The following is a 22,300-nucleotide window of genomic DNA, read 5'->3' as shown; positions in this document are numbered from 1 at the left end:
CTTATCCATCCATCAAACGAATGGCTTTTTTGAAACTTCCTTTATGTTTATGTTTCCTCTGACTGTAATACTTTCCTCTTTTCTGGTTGGTGTACACACAGTTAACTTACTTGTCCCAAATGTTGTGCTGCTATCTCCTTGTTGATGGTCTCTTTTTAATTCTCAGTGATAATTTAAAGTTTTTTCTTTGAGTCCCCAGAACATGGTACATAAATGTCAACATTGTGATTTATTTATATTTCATTTTTTAAAAATTTTCATTGAAGTATAACATACAAACAAAAAAATACACAAGTCCTAAGTGTATGTGTTTTAATCCCTTCAGGCTACTATAACAAAAATATCAAACACTATACCTTATAAGCAATAGAAATTTACTTCTCTCATTTCCGGAGCCGGAAAAGTCCAAGATCAATGTGCCAGCAGATTCAGAATGTCTGATGAGAACCCATTCTGTGGTTCTGGTTCATAGATGGCACCTCATCACTGTCTCCTCCTGTGACAGAAGGAATGCAAGCTCTCCAGGGTCTGCTTTATATTGGCACTATTCTGATGCATGAGGGCTCATCCTTCATCACCTAATCATTTCTCAATGGCCCCACCTCAAAGTCCCCTTAGAGTGGGGACTAGGTTTTGGTTTTTTTTTTTTTAATAGGAAATTTATTGTCAAACTGGTTTCTTTTTTTGTTTATTTTGAAAAAAAAAATTGGTAGGTGTGTTTATTTTTTTAATATGAAATTTATTGTCGAATTGGTTTCCATACAACACCCAGTGCTCATCCCAAAAGGTGCCCTCCTCAATACCCATCACCCACCCTCCCATCCCTCCCACCCCCCATCAACCCTCAGTTTGTTCTCAGTTTTCAAGAGTCTCTTATGGTTTGCCTCCTTCCCTCTCTCTAACTTTTTTTCCCCTTTCCCTCCTCCATGGTCCTCTGTTAAGTTTCTCAGGATCCACCTTAAAGTGAAAACATAACGTATCTGTCTTTCTCTGTATGACTTATTTCACTTAGCATAACACTCTCCAGTTTCATCCATGTTGCTACAAAAGGCCAGATTTCATTCTTTCTCACTGTCATGTATATTCCATTGTGTATATAAACCATAATTTCTTAATTCCATTTATCAGTTGATGGACATTTAGGCTCATTCCATAATTTGGCTATTTTGAAAGTGCTGCTATAAACATTGGGGTACAAGTGCCCTTATTCTTCACACTCCTGTATCCCTTGGGTAAATTCCTAGGAGTGTTGTTGCTGGGTCATACGGTAGGTCTATTTTTAATGTTTTGAGGAACCTTCACACTGTTTTCCAGAGTGGCTGCATCAGTTTGCATTCCCACCAACAGTGCAAGAGGGTTCCCGTTTCTCCACATCCTCGCCAGCATCTGTAGTCTGATTTGTTCATTTTGGCCACTCTGACTGGTGTGAGGTGATACCTGAGTGTGGTTTTGATTTGTATTTCCCTGATGAGGAGTGACATTGAGCATCTTTTCATGTGCCTCTTGGCCATCTGGAGGTCTTCTTTAGAGAAGTATCTATTCATGTCTTCTGCCCATTTCTTCACTAGGTTATTTGTTTTTTGGGTGTGGAGTTTGGTGAGTTCTTTATGGATTTTGAATACTAGCCCTTTGTCTGATATGTCATTTGCAAATATCTTTTATTCCATTGGTTGCCTTTTAGTTTTGTTGATTGTTTCCTTTGCAGTGCAGAAGCTTTTCATCTTCATGAGGTCCCAATAGTTCACTTTTGCTTTTAATTCCCTTGCCTTTGGAGACGTAGCATTTGACAAAATTCAGCATCCTTTCTTAATAAAAACCCTCGAGAAAGTTGGGATAGAAGGAACATACTTAAACATCATAAAAGCTATTTATGAAAAGCCCAAAGCTAATAATCATCCTCAATGGGGAATAACTGAGAGCTTTCCCCTGAGATCAGAAACACGACAGGGATGTCCACTCTTACCACGTTGTTTAACATAGTATTAGAAGTTCTAGCATCAGCAATCAGACAACAAAAGGAAATCAAGGCATCAAAATTGGCAAAGATGAAGTCAAGCTTTCACTTTTTGCAAATGACATGATATACATGGAAAACCCAATAGACTCCACCGAAAGTCTACTAGAACTGATACATGAATTCAGCAAAGTTGCAAGGTTACAAAATTAATGTACAGATAGCAGTTGCATTCTTGTACACTAATAATGAAGCAACAGAAAGACAAATAAAGAAACTGATCCCATTCACAATTGCACCAAGAAGCATAAAATACCTAGGAATAAACCTAACGAAAGATGTAAAATATCTGTATGCTGAAAATTATAGAAAGCTTATGAAGGAAACTGAAGAAGATACAAAGAAATGGAAAAACATTCCATGCTCATGGATTGGAAGAATAAATACTGTGAAAATGTCAATGGTACCCAAAGAAATTAACACATTCAATGGAATCCCAATCAAAATTGTGCCAACACTCTTCTCAAAGCTAGAACAAGCAATCCTAAAATTTGTATGGAATCACAAAAGGCCCTGAATAGCCAAAGTAATTTTTTTAATATATGAAATTTATTGTCAAATTGGTTTCCATGCCACACCTAGTGCTAATCCCAAAAGATACCCTCTTCAGTGCTCATCACCTACCCTTCCTTCCCTCCCACCCCCCCATCAACCCTCAGTTCTCACTTTTAAGAGTCTCATGTTTGGCTCTCTCCCACGTTAACCTTATTTTTTTTTCCTTCCCCTCCCCCATGGGTTTCTGTGAAGGTTCTCAGGATCCACATAAGAGTGAAAACATATGGTATCTGTCTTTCTCTGTATGGCTTATTTCACTTAGCATCACATTCTCCAGTTCCATCCACGTTGCTACAAAGGGCCATATTTCATTCTTTCTCATTGCCACATGGTACTCCATTGTGTATATAAAGCACAATTTCTTTATCCATTCATCAGTTGATGGACATTTAGGCTTTTTCCACAATTTGGCTATTGTTGAGAGTGCTGCTATCAACATTGGGGTACAAGTGCCCCTATGCACCAGTACTCCTGTATCCCTTGGGTAAATTCCTAGCAGTGCTATTGCTGGGTCATCGGGTAGGTCTATTTTTAATTTTTTGAGGAACCTCCACACTGTTATCCAGAGTGGCTGCACCAATTTCCATTCCCACCAACAGTGCAAGAGGGTTCCCATTTCTCCACATCCTCTCCAGCATCTATAGTCTCCTGATTTGTTCATCTTGGCCACTCTGACTGGCGTGAGGTGATATCTGAGTGTGGTTTTGATTTGTATTTCCCTGATAAGGAGCGACGCTGAGCATCTTTTCATGTGCCTGTTGGCCATCCGGATGTCTTCTTTAGAGAAGTGTCTATTCATGTTTTCTGCCTATTTCTTCACTGGATTATTTGTTTTTTGGGTGTGGAGTTTGGTGAGTTCTTTATGGATTTTGAATACTAGCCCTTTGTCTGATATATCATTTGCAAATATCTTTTCCCATTCCATTGGTTGCCTTTTAGTTTTGTTGGTTGTTTCCTTTGCTGTGCAGAAGCTTTTTATCTTCATGAGGTCCCAGTAGTTCATTTTTGCTTTTAATTCCCTTGACTTTGGGGATGTGTCAAGTAAGAAATTCCTACAGCTGAGGTCAGAGAGGCTTTTTCCTGCTTTCTCCTCTAGGGTTTTGATGGTTTCCTGTCTCACACTCAGGTCCTTTATCCATTTTGAGTTTATTTTTGTGAATGGTGTGAGAAAGTGGTCTAGTTTCAACCTTCTGCATGTTGCTGTCCAGTTCTCCCAGCACCATTTGTTAAAGAGACTTTTTTCCATTGGATGTTCTTTCCTGCTTTGTCAAAGATGAGTTGGCCATACGTTTGTGTGTCTAGTTCTGGGGTTTCTATTCTATTCCATTGGTCTATGTGTCTGTTTTTGTGCCCATACCATGCTGTCTTGATGATGACAGCTTTGTAGTAGAGGCTAAAGTCTGGGATTGTGATGTCTCCTGCTTTGGTCTTCTTCTACAAAATTACTTTGGCTATTCGGGGCCTTTTGTGGTTCCATATGAATTTTAGGATTGCTTGTTCTAGCTTCAAGAAGAATGCTGGTGCAATTTGGATTGGGATTGCATTGAATGTGTAGATTGCCTTGGGTAGTATTGACATTTTGACAATATTTATTCTTCCAACCCATGAGCACGGAATGTTTTTCCATTTCTTTATATCTTCTTCAATTTCCTTCCCAAGCTTTCTATAGTTTTCAGCATACAGATCTTTTACATCTTTCGTTAGGTTTATCCCTAGGTATTTTATGCTTCTTGGTGCAATTTTGAATGGGATCAGTTTCTTTGTCTTTCTGTTGCTTCATTGTTAGTGTATAAGAATGCAACTGACTTCTGTACATTGATTTTGTATCCTGCAACTTTGCTGAATTCATGTATCAGTTCGAGCAGACTTTTGGTGGAGTCTCTCGGGTTCTCCATGTATAATATCATGTCATTTGCAAAAAGTGAAAGCTTGACTTCATCTTTGCCAATTTTGATGCCTTTGATTTCCTTTTGTTGTCTGATTGCTGATGCTAGCACTTCCATCACTATGTTACACAGCAGCAGTGAGAGTGGACATCCCTGTCGTGTTTCTGATCTCAGGGGGAAGCTCTCAGTGTTTCCCCATTGAGGATGATATTAGCTGTGGGCTTTTTATAATTGGCTTTCATAATGTTTCAGTATGTTCCTTCTATCCTGACTTTCTCGAGGGTTTTTATTAAGAAAGGATGCTGAAATTTGTCAAATGCTTTTTCTGCATCGATTGACAGGATCATATGTTTCTTTTCTTTTCTTTTCTTTTATTAATGTGATATATCACGTTGATTGATTTGCAAATGTTGAACCAGCCCTGCATCCCAGGGATGAATCACACTTGATCATGGTGAATAATTCTTTTTATAAGCTGTTGAATTCGATTTGCTAGTATCATATTGAGAATTTTTACATCCATATTCATCAGGGATTTTGGCCTGTAGTTCTCTTTTTTTACTGGGTCTCTGTCTGGTTTAGGAATCAAAGTAATACTGGCTTCATAGAATGAGTCTGGAAGTTTTCCTTCCCTTTCTGTTTTTGGAATAGCTTGAGAAGGATAGGTATTATCTCTGCTTTCAACGTCTGGTAGAACTCCCCTGGGAAGCCATCTGGTCCTGGACTCTTATTTGTTGGGAGATTTTTGATAACTGATTCAATTTCTTCGCTGGCTATGGGTCTGTTCAAGCTTTTTATTTCCTCCTGTTTGAGTTTTGGAAGCATGTGGGTGTTTAGGAATTTGTCCATTTCTTGCAGGTTGTCCAGTTTGTTGGCATATAATTTTTTCTAGTATTCCCTGATAATTGCTTGTATCTATGAGGGATTGGTTGTACTAATTCCATTTTCATTCCTGATTTTATCTATTTGGGTAATCTCCCTTTTCTTTATGACAAGCCTGGCTAGAAGTTTATCAATTGTGTTTATTTTTTCAAAAAACCAACTCTTGGTTTCATTGATCTGCTCTACAGTTTTTTAGATTCTACATTGTTTATGTCTGCTCTGATCTTTATTATTTCTCTTCTTCTGCTGGGTTTAGGCTGCCTTTGCTGTTCTGCTTCTATTTCCTTTAGGTGTGCTGTTAGATTTTGTATTTGGGATTTTTCTTGTTTTTGAGATAGGCCTGGATTGCAATGTATTTTCCTCTCAGGACTGCCTTTGCTGCATCCCAAAGCATTTGGATTGTTATATTTTCATTTTCGTTTGTTTCCATATATTTTTTAATTTCTTCTCTAATTGCCTGGTTGGCCCATTGATTCTTTAGTAAGGTGTTCTTTAACCTCCACGCTTTTGGAGGTTTTCCAGACTTTTTCCTGTGGTTGATTTCAAGCTTCATCGCATTGTGGTCTGAAAGTATGCATGGTATGATCTCAATTCTTGTATACTTATGAAGGGCTGTTTTGTGACCCAGTATGTGATATATCTTGGAGAATGTTCCATGTGCACTCGAGAAGAAAGCATATTCTGTTGCTTTGGGATGCAGAGTTCTAAATATATCTGTCAAGTCCATCTGATCCAATGTATCATTCAGGGCCCTTGTTTCTTTATTGACCATGTGTTTAGATGATCTACCCATTGTTGTCAGTGGGGTATTAAAGTCTCCTGCAATTACCACATTCTTGTCAATAACATTGCTTATGTTTGTGATGAATTGTTTTATATATTTTGGGGCTCCCCTATTTGGCACATAGACATTTATAATTGTTAGTTCTTCTTGATGGATAGACCCTGTAATTATTATATAATGCCCTTCTTCATCTCTTGTTACAGCTTTTAATTTAAAGTCTAGTTTGTCTGATATAAGTATGGATACTCCAGCTCTCTTTTGACTTCCAGTAGCACGCTAATTAGTTCTCCATCCCTTCACTTTCAATCTGAAAGTGTCCTCAGGACTAAAATGAGTCTCTTGTAGACAGCAAATAGATGGGTCTTGTTTTTTTTATCCATTCTGATACCCTGTCTTTTGGTTGGCGCATTTAGTCCATTTACATTCAGTGTTATTATAGAAAGATATGGGTTTAGAGTCATTGTGATGTCCATAGGTTTCATTCTTGTAGCGATATCTCTGCTACTTTGTCTCACAGGATCCCCCTTAGGATCTCTTGTAGGGCTGGTTTAGTGGTGACAAATTCCTTCAGTTTTTGTTTGTTTGGGAAGACCTTTATCTCTCCTTCTATTCTAAATGACAGATTTGCTGGATAGAGGATTCTCGGCTGCATATTTTTTTCTGTTCATCACATTGAAGATCTCCTGCCATTCCTTTCTGGCCTGCCAAGTTTCAATAGAGAGATCGGTCACGAGTCTTATAGGTCTCCCTTTATATGTTAGAGCATGTTTATCCCTTGCTGCTTTCAGAATTTTCTCTTTATCCTTGTATTTTGCCAGTTTCACTATGATATGTCGTGCAGAAGATCGATTCAAATTATGTCTGAAGGGAGTTCTCTGTGCCTCTTGGATTTCATTGCCTTTTTCCTTCCCCAGATCAGGGAAGTTCTCAGCTATTATTTCTTCAAGTACACCTTCATCACCTTTCCCTCTCTCTTCCCCCTTGGAATACCAATTATGCATAGATTATTTCTCTTTAGTGCATCACTTAGTTCTCTAATTTTCCCCTCACACTCCTGGGTTTTTTTAATCTCTCTTTTTCTCAGCTTCTTCTTTTTCCATAATTTTATCCTCTAGTTCACCTGTTCTCTCCTCTGCCTCTTCTGTCCAAGCTGTGGTTGTCTCCATTTTATTGTGCAGCTCATTAATAGTATTTTTGAGCTCCTCCTCCTGGCTGTTCCTTAGTCCCTTGTCTCTGTAGCAAGAGATTCTCTGCTGTCCTCTATTCTGTTTTCAAGCCCAGCGATTAATTTTATGACTATTATTCTAAATTCACTTTCTGTTATATTGTTTATATCATTTTTGATCAGTTCGTTAGCTGTCATTATTTCCTGGAGGTTTTTTTGAGGTGAATTCTTCCATTTCATCTTTTTGGATAGTCCCTGGAGTGGTGCGGAACTGCAGGGCACTTCCCCTGTGCTGTCTTGAATAACTGGCATTGGTGGGCAGGACTGCATTCACACCTGATGTCTGCCCCCAGCCCACCTCTGGGTCCACAGTCAGACTGGTGTGTACCTTCTCCTCCCCTCTCCTAGGGGCAGGATTCACTGTGGGGTGGTGTGATGCATCTGGGCTACTTGCACACTGCCAGGCTTGTGGTGCTAGGGATCTGGCGTATTAGCTGGGGTGGGTAGGCAAGGTGCACAGGGGCGGGAGGGGTAGGCTCAGCTTGCTTTTCCTTTGGAGATCTGCTTCAGGAGGGGCCCTGCAGCACCAGGAGGCAGTCAGGCCCGCCGGAGGGATGGATCCACAGAAGGACAGCCTTGGGTTGGATGTCTGCATGGTGCAAGCAAGTTTCGTGATGAGAACTGGTTACCTTTGTGATTTTGGCTGGGGGATGGGCGAGGGAGATGGTGCTGGCAAGCGCCTTTGTTCCCCGCCAAGCTGAGCTCTGTCGTTTGGGGCTCAGCAACTCTCCCTCCTGTTGTCTTCCAGCCCTACTGCTCTACGAGCAGATCTGTTAACTTATAACCTTCCAGATGTTAAGTCCTGCTTGCTGTCCGAACACACTCCGTCCAGCCCTCCACTTTTGCAAGCCAGACTCGGGGCCTCTGCTTGGCTGGCGAGCTGCCCCTCCACCTCAGCTCCCTCCCGCCAGTCCTTGTAGCGGGCACCGCCTCTCCGCCCTTCCTGCCCACTTCCGTGGGCCTCTCATCTACACTTGGCTCTGGAGAATCCATTCTGCTAGTCTTCTGGTGATTTTCTAGGTGTGGTTTCTTAGGTAGGTGTGGGTGGAATCTAAGTGATCCTCATGATGCGGTGAGCCCAGCGTCGTCCTATGCTGCCATCTTCCCAGAAGCTGCCAAAGTAATTTTGAAGAAGAAGACCAAAGCAGGAGACATCACAGTCCCAGACTTTAGCCTCTACTACAAAGCTGTAATCACCAAGACAGTATGGTATTGGCACAAAAACAGACACATAGACCAATGGAATAGAATAGAGACTCCAGAATTGGACCCACGAAAGTATAGCCAACTCATCTTTGACAAAGCAGGAAAGAATATCCAGTGGAAAAAAGACAGTCTCTTTAACAAATGGTGCTGGGAGAACTGGACAGCAACATACAGAAGAATGAAACTAGACCACTTTCTTACACCATTCACAAAAATAAACTCAAAATGGATGAAGGACCTGAATGTGAGACAGGAAACCATCAACACCCTAGAGGAGAAAGCAGGAAAAAACTTCTCTGACCTCAGTCGCAGCAATTTCTTACTTGACTTGTCTACAAAGGGACTAGGTTTTCAACTTAAGAATTTTGAGGAAACACTAACATTCAAACTATTGTAGTAGAATTGAATGGGTTATCATAAAGAAAGTATGCCCATATTATCATGATCCTGTAAGAAATAAAACACTGCCAACTCTCTAGAAGTCTGATTGTGTTTTCCTCAAAACATTTTCCCTAAAGTATACAGTAACCTGATTTCTAATATCATGAGTTAGTTTTGTCTGTTTTGAACTTGATATAAATGGAATCATGCACTATATTGTGTCTGTTTGATTCTTTACAGCTAAATATGTAGCTGTAGTTCATTCATATTCATTGAGTTATAGGAGTTTTAAGATTCCATAGTATGACTATCAAAACTTACCTATTTTCCTTCTGTGTTTGGAGTTTGGGTATCATAAGTAATTCTACTATGAATATTTTATACATTTTTTGCTGAATGTTAGATTATGCATATTTAACTTTAGTAGATAATGCCAGTGCTGTCAGCACAGGGTTCCATGTGGAGCTTGATGTCACCAACCATGAGATCATGACCTGAGCCGATATCAAGAGTCAGGTGCTTAATGGACTGAGTCACCCAGGTGCCCAAATTTTATCTAATTTTCTAATTTTTTTTCCAATTTTATGAGAGTGTTTTGGCTTCAAAAATGTAGAGATCTTTCACTTTTCATTGTTTCGATTGTACAAGTCTTTTGCATCCTTGGTTAAGTTTGTTCTTATGTGTTTTATTCTTTTTGATGCTATTGTAAATGGAATTGTTTTCCTAATTTCCATTTCAGATTGCTCATTGATAGTATATAGAAGTTCTACTGATTTTTGTGTGTTGACTTTGTATTCTCCTACTTTGATGAGTCATTTATTAATTATGACTTTTTTTAATGTGTGGAATCTGTGGGGTTTACATGTAAGATCATCTCATCTGCAAACAGAGTACTCCTTCCTTTCCAATTTGGATGCCATATGATACACACACACACACACACACATATACATATATATGTATATATGTATGTGTGTGTATATATATATTTATATATTTATTTGCTCTGGTTAGAACTTCTAATACTGTGTTGAATAGGAATGAAAGCTAGTATCATTAATTTTCTCTTGATCTTAGGTGAAAGAGTATGATATTAGCTGTCATTTTTTTATATGGCCTTTGTTATGTTGAGGAAGTTCCCGTCTATTTCTAGTTGAATATTTTATCAGTCTTGAATTTCTGCATCAACTGAAATGATCATGTGTTTTCTCTTAATGTGGTGTATTATATTGGTTGATTTTCTATGTTTAACTCTCCTTGCATTCCATGAATAAATCCTACTTGGTCATGGTGTATAATCCTTTCAACATGCTGCTAAATCTGGTTTGATACTATTTTGTTGAAAAGTTTTGTGTCAATATTCACAAGGGATATTGGTCTGTAGTTTCTTTTCATGTGTATTTGTCTGACCCCTAGACTTATAAAATGAGTTTCCTCCTCTTCAAGTGTTTGGAAGAGTTTGAGAAGGATTATTGTTTATTCTTTTTGAAACATTTGATAGAATTCACCAGCAAAACCTTCTGCTCCAGGGATGTACTTTGTTGGAAGTTTTTAATTAATGATCTAATCTTATTCCCCATTATTGATCTGTTCAGATTTTCTCTTTCTTCATGATTCATTTTTGGTAGATTGTGTGTTTTTAGGAACTTGTGCCTTTTATATAGGTTATCTAATTTTTTGGCATATAGTTGTTCATAGTATGCTTTAAGTGATTGTTTTTATTTCTGTAAAATCAGAAGTAATGTCCCCAGTTTCATTTGGATTTTAGTAATATGAGTCTTCTCTCATTTTTTAGCCAATTTGACCAAAAATTTGTCCATTTTCTTTTATATTTTGTAGTTGAATTAAAATATATTTACATTACATGTTTACATTTATAAAATATATTTATATTGGGGCGCCTGGGTGGCGCAGTTGGTTAAGCGTCCGACTTCAGCCAGGTCACGATCTCGCGGTCCGTGAGTTCGAGCCCCGCGTCGGGCTCTGGGCTGATGGCTCAGAGCCTGGAGCCTGTTTCCGATTCTGTGTCTCCCTCTCTCTCTGCCCCTTGCCCGTTCATGCTCTGTCTCTCTCTGTCCCAAAAATAAATAAACATTGAAAAAAAATTAAAAAATATATATTTATATTACATTGAATTAAAATATATTATGCCCTACTAGAAGAAGGCATAATAAAAAGAAAGGGGATATTAATGTAAGTAGTTTATAGTTTTATTAAGGGTGTTTCATGCCTGAACAATATCAGGTAAATTATTGGTGAGGTCACCTATGGGCTTATAAGCATCACAGAGCTCCCACACACTAGGTGAGTAATTTTAGTCAAGTCATTGATCTCCTCTATAAGTTGGGCATGATAATATTTCTTATTTAACCAATTTTGATTGTGGTGGAAATTTAGATAATATTTGTGAAAGCATTTTGTATATTATATTGTTTTACATGATGTTGATTTGTGTTAATTCTCCCACAGGAGTACCTGCTCATGATAGGACTCAGTAATTGGATGCTCTGGGCTGCCTATTTCTTCACATTCCTCTCTTTGTATTCAGTTATCATCCTTTTTATGTGCATTATTTTCTTTGCCAAGGCAAGTGTCTATTTCGCTGTCCAGGCTATAGCTAAACTCTGAGAGTAAAAACGGATACATATGGTGTGATCCTGTTGGATTCAGGAAGTGAACATGTGCCTATTGGTGACTCCGCTCTGGAAATTCAAGTGCTGCTTAGTCTCTCAGCAAACTAAACTTTTTTTTTAAGATTTAAAAAACATGTTTATTATTTTTGAGAGAGAGACAGAGAGACAGTGCATGAGCAGGGGAGGGGCAGAGAGACAGGAAGACACAGAATCTGAAGCAGGATTTAGGCTCTGAGCTGTCAGCACAGAGCCTGACACAAGGCTCGAACTCACAAGCCGTGAGACCATGACCTGAGCCAAAGTTGGGTGCTCAACTGACTGAGCCACCCAGGCGCCCCTTTAGCAAACTAAACTTTAAGTCTAGGTGTGTGGACCTTCTGTAGTTAATGAATTGTTTACTCATCTCCCTGAGGCTTGTCATTAGTTTCACTGGGACTTTTAAAATATTTAAAGATGTTTCATTTCTCTTCTATTGTTTTGCTGTGACACCATTTAGAGTATGACTCAACTGGTTTCCTGATTGTTTTGCTAGATAGAACCTGTGCCAGTTATCCAATACAGTGACCCATCTCTTGTCTTCGTCTTTTTGCTATGTTTTGCTATTGCCACAATGTTCTTCAGCTTTATGGTTAGCACATTCTTCAATAAAGGTAAGTCAAAAACTCCTGGGAAAAATTGTCAGTGACTCAGTGGGGATTATATTTGGAAGCTCCTGTGACTTTCATTTGCCATCTCATCTGTAGCTTCTGTTTACATTCTAGCTAAAAAGACAAGTATTATATGTACATGAAATGATTCCAAAAGAAATGAAAGGAGTAGTGAAAATATAGTATAGTATACATGTGAAAAAGGATAAGAACCAAAATAAGATAATGTTTGAGGATTCTTCTTAACCTTTACCTGTGGCTTCACATGTGGTATCTGTTTAACCATCCAGCAGGAATGGTAATGATTGAGATGGCTTCTGTATATTCTACTAGAGGGAATAAAGTCTGTCAGTATGCGATGATGATCCTGGGGTATGTGAAGAGGAAGAAAACAACAAAATTGCTTTCCTGAAATAAAGGGTCTGTGTACTTCATTAATAGATTTTTATTGTGTGTTTGATGTGAATTTGAAATATAGTGTCCCATAGAGCTGACATTGACCTTGGAGACATGCATATCATATGCACAAAAAAAGATTTGACAGGACATGCAGAGAGCAATGAAAATTAATGGATCATAGTATACACACGAAAAAAGAATTAAAATCCTCCAAATTCATATTAAGGTTGAGATAAACCAAAGAATGCTTCCTGTAGAGATTAGTTTTTAAACACTTTTGAAAGACTAGAAGATTGGAATAGGAAGTCAAGTCAATGGATGCAAGCATCGTTCATATCTTTGTGCTGGCACGGTGTCTAATATACAAAGGCAAGTGAAAATTGTTTCCTTCCTTTTTGAGGGCTCACATACCAATAGCAGTCATGACCAATAATTCTATTTCATTTTACTTTTATTTTTCTCAGTACATTATCATGAGTATTGTTAGTTAATGGCTCCTCACAAGGCACATGATTGTATGTATGACCATAAACAGCCAAAATTAAAAAACAAAACCAGTCAACCCGGAGGTAAAGAAAAGTGGTGTGTCAACATAAGGCACAATGTGATATACCAAAGAGAAAAAAGAGATAGTTAGAAAACAAATACTGTTGTTTTCTGTTTCTGGAATTATGGCAGACTAGATATTTAGAAGGTTTTTGTACGTGTCTTTTGGTATATATGTATAAGACTTTCACTGTGGTATATAGTTAGGAAAGGAATTGCTAGGTCATAGCAAGGTTTGTAAATGCCCAGCATGACTACCCATGTCCAACATTTCCAAAGTGGTTGTGTGCCTTTACAGCCCCACTAAAGGAAGATGAGAATTCCTATTGCTCATATCCTTGCCAGAATTTACTGTCAAACTTTAATTTGTGCCACACTAGAGACATGAAATACTATCTTATGGCAGTTCAAACCTTCATTTTCCCACTTACTGATGAAGCTGAGTGTTATTAATATGAGTCATGTGTTTCCTTTTCTATAAAATCTGTGCGTGCTTGTCTATTATGATTATTGATTTTCAGGAGTTATTTATATATTCCTACTGCCGACTTTTTGTTAGTTGCAAATGTGTCGCAAAACTTGTCCCAGTTTGGAACTTTTAGCTTTTTGTTAATGTTATCTTTTAATAGCAATTTTAATGTAACCAATGGTTTCCTTTACCAATCTCATTCTTCATAATTTGTGATACCAAATATTTCAGTGAAAAAAAATTTTCCAAGGCACAGAGTTATCTTCCTGTGTTCTATATAGGGATTGATACTTCTGTGTGTGGTATGATATGGTAAATTGATTTTTCCCTCAAGTGCATAAGCAGTTGTCTGGCAACATGTGATAAATAGTTCACCCTTTCCTCACTGCTCTGCAGTACCTATTCTGTTATACGTCAAGATCCCCCTCATGTGTGCATTTGTATGGAGGTGGTCCTTTCACTGATACGTTATGTTTGAAGCATATTCACAGCATTTTAGTCAATATGGCTTCATAATAAATCTTATCACCTGGTAGGGAAAGACGTCCAGTCCATTCTTTTTCTTCAAGTATGTCTTTGACTATTCCTGGCCCTTTGCTACTCTGTATACGTTTTAGAATAAGTAGGTTATGTTTCATAAAAAAATATTGTTTGCATTATCAATCAAAGTGTATTAAATCTATAGATCATTTTGGGGAGAATTAACATCTTTATAATTTTGAATCGTCCTCTTCAAGATTAGGATTAGGTCTTTTAAAATTCTTTTTTCTAGCTTTATATTTTTGTTATAAAAATTTAATAACTGTCTTCCTGAGTGTTTTTATTCTTTATTATTAAAAATGAAATATTATCAAAGTTATATATTCACCTGCTTGTGATAATATTTAAATGTTGCCTTTCCTTACAATTTATTAAACTCTCAAATTATTTCTAAGAACTATACATTCCTTTGGATTTTCTATATGCACATTCCTATAACGTGAAAATAAGGTGGGTTTTTTTTTTCCCTCAGTCATTTTGTCTTATTTTCTTTCACCTCTTACTGCACAGGCTAGATTCTCTAATATATAATAAAAGGAATTAATGTAGATATCTTTGTCTTCTTCCTAAAATTAAATGGAAGTGGGGTTTTGTTGTTTGTTGTTTTATTTTAGAAAGAGCGTCCATGAGTGGGGGAGAGTGACCAAGGGAGAGGGAGAGACAGAATTCCAGGCAGGGTCCATGCTCAGTGTGGAGCCTGCCATGGGGCTCAATTCCACAACCCTGGAATCATGACCTGAGCTGAAATATAGAGTCAGATGCTCAACCGACTGAGCCACCCAGGTGTCGCAAATGGAAATGTTTTTTATTAGTAGTAAATACATACAACATAAAATTTACCATTTTAGCTATATTAAATAAGTATACAATGTGGTAGCATAAAGTATATTCCTAATATACCATCACTATTATTTAATTTCAAAACATTTTTATCACCTGAAATGGAAACCACATATCTGTTAAGCAGTACTCCCATCCCACCATCCCCTCAGCCCCTGGCAACCACTAATCTGCTTTCTGTTTTTATGGATTTACCTATCTGGATATCTCATATAAATGTAATGATACAAATATGTGACATTTTGTGTCTGAATTTTTTTACTTAGCTTAATGTTTTCAAGATTCATCTGTTGTGTGGCATTTATCAGTACTTCACTCCTTGTTATGACTGAGTAATATTACATTGAATGGATGTACAACATATTGCTCATCTAGTCATCCATTCATGGGCATTTGGATTGATTCCTCCTTTGACTCTTGTGAGCCAAAGTGCTTCAATGAACATGTGGGTACAAATTATTGTTTGTGCATGTGCTTTCAATTATTTTGAATATAAACCTCAGAGTAGAATTTTTGGTCATGTGGTAATTTAATTCTCAACTTTGTTGAGGAACCATTAAACTGTTTTCCATAGTTTTTGCAACACTTTACATTTCTACCAAGAATAAAGGAAGGTAACAATTTCTCCACATCCTTGCCACTCCTTGATACATTCCATTTTTTATTATAGCCATCCAAATGAGTGTAAAGTGATACCTCATTGTGATTTTGATTTTCACTTCCCTAAACGGTAATGGTGTTGAGCATCTTTTCATGTGCTTGCTAGTCATTTGTATATCTTCTTTGGAGGACTGTGTGTTCAAGTCCTTTGACTATCTTTTAATTGGATTGCTTGTATTTTGGTTGGTGTGTTGTAAGAGTTCTCTATATATTCTGGATACTAAGCCCTTTCAGGTACATGATCTTCAAAATACCTTTTGACTCTCTTAATAATATCCTCTGGTGCACAGAAATTCTTAATTTTCATGAAATCCACTTTACCTGTTTTTCTCTTGTGTGTGTCAAAGAACCCATTTGCTAAACCTAGGGTCATAAAGATTTACCTGTACATTTTCTTCTGAGAATTTCATAGTTTTAGCTGTTATATTAATGCCTCTTATCCACTTTTAGTGTTTATATATGGTATGAAATCCAGGTCGAAGTTCATACCTTTTGCATTTAGATTATCTGTTTGTCAAAGGACCATTTATTGAAGGGACTGTTCTTTCCCTTATTGATGCTCTTGTCACCATTGTCAAGAATCATGTGTATATATGACATATGACATAAGTCCTTTATTTCCATATTCTCAGATGTATTCCACTGGGTTTATATCTATCCTTAGATCAGTAACACACTTTTGAGATTACTATGGTTTTGTAGTAAGTGTTGAAAATGGGAAATGTGAGCCTTCAATTTTGTTTTTGTTTTTGTTTTTTTGCCTGTGTAGGGTTCTGTGCAATTCAACATGAGTTTTAGGTTTGGCTTTTCTATTTCTGCAAAAAAAAAAAAAAAAAAAAAGACAAATGGGATTTTTTTAAAAGATCACATTCTGTAAATCACTTTGGGGAGTATTTTTATCTTAACTATATTGTCTTGTAATTCATGAAGACATTTCTTTCCATGTATTTAGGTAGTCTTTAATTTAATTGAGGAATATTTTATTGTTTTCAGTGTACACTTCTGCAACCCCTTGGTTTAATTTATTCCTAACTATTTTATTTTTTTCTGCTATTACACATGGAATTCCTTTTTAATTTTATTTTCAGATTGTTCATTGATGGTGTCTAAAAATTCAGCTGAGGCGTGCCTGGGTGGCTTAGTCAGTTACACATCCGACTTTGGCTTAGGTTATGATCTCACTGCTCCTGAGTTTTGTTTTTTTTTTTAATTTTTTTTTCAACATTTATTTATTTTTGGGACAGAGAGAGACAGAGCATGAACGTCGGAGGGGCAGAGAGAGAGGGAGACACAGAATCGGAAACAGGCTCCAGGCTCTGAGCCATCGGCCCAGAGCCTGACGCGGGGCTCGAACTCACGGACTGTGAGATCGTGACCTGGCTGAAGTCGGACGCTTAACCGACTGCGCCACCCAGGCGCCCCTCACTGCTCCTGAGTTTGAGACCTGTGTCGGGCTCTGTGCTGACAGCTCAGAGCCTGGAGCCTGCTTCAGATTCTGTCTCTCCCCTGCTTGCATACTCTCTCTCTCTCTCTCTCTCTCAAATATAAAACATTTAAAAAATGTTTTAACTCAGCTGATTTTTGTGTATTGAACTTGTACCCTCCATTGTTGCTGAATATGTTCATTAGTTTTAATAGATTTTTTTGTAGATTCTTTAGGGCTTTCTGCATATAAGATCATGTCATCTGCAATAGAAAAAATAGAAATAAGCTTACTTCTTCCCCTCCAATTTGGATGTCTTTAATTTTTTTTCTTGCCTAATTGCTGTGGCTAGGACTTCTAGTGCTATGTGAATAGAAATGGTGAAAACACTCATATGTGGAATTTAAGAAACAAAACAGATGAACATATGGGAAGGCAGGGAGAGAATAAAGGGGAAAAAAACCACAAGAGACTCTTAATGATAGAGAACAAACTGAAGGTTGATGGGAGGGATGTGGGTGGGCAATGGGCTAGATGAGTGATGAGTATTAAGGAAGGCACTTGTTCTGATGAGCACTGGGTGTTGTATGTAAGTGACGAATCACTAGATTCTACCCCTGAAACCAATATTACACTGTATCCTAGCTAATTAAAATTTAAATTGAAAAACAAAAACAAAAAAAGAAAGATACGGTGAAAACAGAAACTCTTACCTTCTTCCTAGTCTTGAGGGAAAATTTTCATTCTTAAACCATTAAGTGTGATCTTAGCTGTGGATTTTTCATAATCTCGTTTATCATGTTGAAGTTTCCTTCTTTTCCTAATTTTTGAGGGTTTTTTTCGTGAAATGATGTTGAGTTTTGTCAAATCTGTTATCTGCACAACTTAAGATGATTATATGGGTTTTTTTCCTCCTTTCTATTAATGTAGTGTGTTTCCATGGACTTATTTTTCTCTGTTGAACTATCTTTGCATTCCTGGGACAAATCCTACTTAGTCATGGTGTAGAATCCTTTTAATTTGCTGCTGTACATTTGGCAAAGTACAACATCCATTCATAGTAAAAACCCTCAATAAAGTAGGTCTGGAGGGAACATACCTCAACATAATAAGGCCTTAGATGAAAAACACACAACATCATACTCACTGGAGGAAAATTGAAAGCTTTCCCCTTTAAGATCAGGAAAAAGACAAGGATGTCCAATCTCTGCACTTCTATTCAACATTGTACTGGAAGTCCTAGCCATAGTAATCAGACAATAAAAAGAAATAGAATGCAACTATATTGGTAAGGAAGAAGGAAATCTTCCACTCTTTGCAGATGGCATGGTACGATATTTAGAAAACCATAAGGACTCCACCAAACTACTATAACTGATAAATGAATTCAGTAAAGTCTCAGGATATAAAATCAATGTACAGAAATCTATTGCATTTATATACACTAATAATAAAGCAGCAGAAAAAGAAATTAAGAAAATAATCCCATTTGCAATTGCACCAAAAATAAAATACCTAGGAATGAACTTAACCACAGAGGTGAAGGACCTGTATCCTGAAAACTATAAAACATTGATGAAAAAAATTGAACATGATACAAAGAAATGGAAAAACATTCCATGTTCTTGGATTGGAAGAACAAATATTGTTAAAATATTTATACTACCCAAAGCAATCTACAGATTTAATGCAATTCCAGTCAATATACCAACAGCATTTTCCACAGAACTAGAACAAATAATCCTAAAATTTGTATGGAAACATTACAGACTATGATTAGCCAAAGCAGTCTTGTAAAAGAAAAGCAAAACTGGAGGTATCACAGTTCCAGACTTGAAGTATATTACAAAACTGTAATAAAACAATATGGTACTGGCACAAAAATAGACACATAGATCCATAGAACAGAATAGAAAACTCAGAAATAAACCCACCATTATATGGTAAGTTAATATTTGACAAAGGAGTAAAGAATATCTGATGGGAAAAAGACAGTATCTTCCAACAAATGGTGGTGGGAAAACTGGACAGCTACATGCAAAAGAATTAAACTGTACCACTTTCTTATACTACACAAAAATAAACTCAAAATGCATTAAATACCTAAATGTGAGACCTGGAACCATAAAAATCCTAGAGGAGAGCATGAGCAATAATTTCTTTGACATTGACCATAGCAACATTTTTCTAGATATGTCTGTTGAGTCAAGGGAAATAAAAGCAAAGATATTTAACTACTGGGACTACATCAAAATAAAAAGCTTCCGTACAGAAAAGGAAACAATCAACAGAACTAAAAGGCATATGACATATCTGTTAAAGGGTTAGTATCCCAAATATATAAAGAACTTAAAAAACTCAACACCCCAAAAATTAATGATTCAATTAAAAATGGGCAGAAGACATGAATAGACATGTTTACAAAGAGGACATCCAGATGGCCAACAGACACATGAAAAGATGGTCATCATTGATCATCAGGGAAATACAAATCAAAACTACAATGAGATGTCATCTCATACCTGTCAGAATGGCTAAAATAAAAAACACAAAGAATAAAAGTGTTGATAAGGATGTGGAGAAAAAAGAATCCTCGTGTACTATTGGTAAGAATGAAAACTGGTGGAGTTACTGTGGGAAATGGTATGGAGGTTCCTCAAAAAATTAAAAATGGAACTACCATAAGATCCAGTAATTCCATTACTAAGTATTTACCCAAAAAATACAAAAATATGAATTCACAGGGACACATGCACCCCTGTGTTCATTGTAGCATTATTTACAATAGCTAAATTATGAAGTCAGCCCAAGTGTCCTTCAATAGATGAATGGATAAAGATGTGGCATATATATACAATGGAATATAATTTGGCCATGAAAAAGAATTTGGCCACTTGCAACAACATGGATGGAGCTAGAGAGTATTTTGCTAAGCAAAATAAGCCAGTCAGAGAAAGACAAATACCATATGATTTCACTCGTGTGGAATTTAGGAAATAAAACAAAGTACAAAAAATGAGGGAGGAGGGAAGGAAGAGAGACAGAGAGAGACAGAGACAGAGACAGAAACAGACTCTTAACTATAGAGAACTAACTGATGGTCACCAGAGGGGAGATGCACTGCGTAATGTATAAAATTGTTGAATCGGGGCGCCTGGGTGGCGCAGTCGGTTAAGCGTCCGACTTCAGCCAGGCCACGATCTCGCGGTCCGTGACTTCGAGCCCCGCGTGAGGCTCTGGGCTGATGGCTCGGAGCCTGGAACCTGTTTCCAATTCTGTGTCTCCCTCTCTCTCTGCCCCTCCCCCGTTCATGCTCTGTCTCTCTCTGTCCCAAAAATAAAATAAACGTTGAAAAAAAAAATTAAAAAAAAATAAAATAAAATTGTTGAATCAATGCATTGTAAACCTGAAACTAATGTAACCCTGTCTGTTAACCATACTGGAATTAAAATATATACCTTAAAAAAATGTTGCTGTATTCAGTTTACTAGATTTTGTTGATGACTTTTGCATCTGTTATTCACATTTTATTTTCTTGTGATGTCTCTCTCTGACTTTGTTACTGGGGTTATGCTTTCCTCACAGAGTGAGTTATGAAGCATTCCTTTCTCTATTTATTTTGGTAAGTTTGAGGGGGATTGGTGTTAATTATTCTCTAAGTTTTCATATAATTCACCAGTGAAGCTATATAGTACTTTGTTTTTTCAATTGGAAAGTTTTTTATAGTAATTTAATATCTTTGCTTGTTATAGGTCTATTCAGATTTTCTATATCTTCTTGAGTCAGTATTGGCAGGATCTGCATTTCAAAGATTTTGCCCATTGCATCAAGGTTGTGTAGTTTGTTGCTATGCAGTTATTATTAATATTTCTTATTTGTATTACTTTCAAGTTGGTGTGAAAGTGTACATCTTTCTGATTTTAGTAATTCTCTTTTTTAGGAGGTATATGTAAAAGTTTATTAATTTTGTTGACCTTTTCAAAGAAAAAAAACTTCTGTTTTTCTTAATTGGCTCATTGTTTTCCTATTCTCTATTTTATTTGTCTCTACTTTAATCATTATTATTTCCTTTTTTCTGCTAGCTTTAGGTTTAGCTTGTTCTTCTTTCTCCTTTTCCTTAAGGTGGAAAGTTAGGTTATGATTTGAGATATTTCTTTTTTTTAATGTAGGTCTTTACAGCTATAAATTTTCCACAGCACTGCTTTCGTTGTATCTCCTATGTTTTGGTATGTTGTATTTTTGTTTCATTTATCCTTAAATATTTTCTAATTTTCCTTGAATTTCTTCTTTGACACATTGGTTGTTTAAGAGATTTTTTTTTCTATAATTTTCACACATTTTTTGGTTTAATTTGTACACATTTGTAACTTTCCACCTGATTTCTTGCTTCATTCCATTGCAGTCCTAAAATATCGTTTGTGTGATTTAAACCTTTTTAAAAGATTTATTGAGACTTGTTTTGTGGTCTAACATATAGTCTTTCCTAGAGAATGTTCCATGTGCACTTAAGAATATATATTCTGGGGTGCTTGGTTGACTCAGCCTATTAAGCATCTGACTTGATTTTGGCTCAGGTCATGATTTCATGGTTCATGAGGTCAAGCCCACTATGGGACTCTGCACTGACAGCATGGAGCCTGCTTGGGATTCTCTCTCTCGCTCGCTCGCTCTCTCTCTCTCTCTCTCTCTGCCCCTCCCCCACTCACACACTCGCTCTGTCTCAAAATAAATAAACATTCTTTAAAAATGAATAATATATATTCTGCTCTTTTTGGATGGAGTATTATGTATGTCTTTTAGGTAAAGTTAGTTTACTGTGTTGTTTAAGTCCTCTCTTGATCATCTGTCTAATTGTTCTCTCCATCATTGAAAGCTGGGTATTGAAGTTGTTAAGTATTATTAGAGAGCTTTCTATTTCTCCCTTCAGTTGTCTTTTTTTGGTTCTTGGAATTCTCTTGTTAGATGAATATATATTTTTAATTATTACATCTTTTTGGTTGATTGACACTTCCATAAGTGTATGATATCCCTGATTGTGTCTTGTAACAATCTTTTACTTAAAGCCTATTTTATCCTATATTAGTTGAGTTACTCTAGCTCTCTTTTGGTTACTATTTACATGAAATATCTTATTCCATTCTTTCACTTTAACAAAATTGTATCTTTGGATCTTAAAAAATTTTTTTATGTTTTATTTATTTTTGAGAGAG

At 36.8% G+C, this 22,300-nt stretch overlaps 1 protein-coding gene and 1 long non-coding RNA gene across 3 annotated transcripts in view; both read left to right on the top strand.

Annotated features, from left to right (window-relative positions):
• LOC122471579 overlaps nt 1–22,300 on the top strand; it is a 115,367-nt gene that overhangs the window by 25,816 nt on the left and 67,251 nt on the right. The window lies entirely within an intron of this gene.
• The window catches only part of LOC122471578 (phospholipid-transporting ATPase ABCA3-like), a 49,064-nt gene that overhangs the window by 15,841 nt on the left and 10,923 nt on the right, over nt 1–22,300 (top strand). For both annotated transcript variants that reach the window (XM_043560327.1, XM_043560326.1), the window contains exons 7-8: nt 11,403–11,519; nt 12,099–12,216. In XM_043560327.1, the coding sequence (XP_043416262.1) occupies nt 11,403–11,519; nt 12,099–12,216 (235 nt within the window). The remainder of the gene's footprint in view (nt 1–11,402; nt 11,520–12,098; nt 12,217–22,300) is intronic.

The sequence above is a fragment of the Prionailurus bengalensis genome, chromosome E3 (genome assembly GCF_016509475.1).
Source record: "Prionailurus bengalensis isolate Pbe53 chromosome E3, Fcat_Pben_1.1_paternal_pri, whole genome shotgun sequence".
NCBI lineage: Eukaryota > Metazoa > Chordata > Mammalia > Carnivora > Felidae > Prionailurus > Prionailurus bengalensis.
This window is presented reverse-complemented; position numbering and strand designations above follow the sequence as displayed.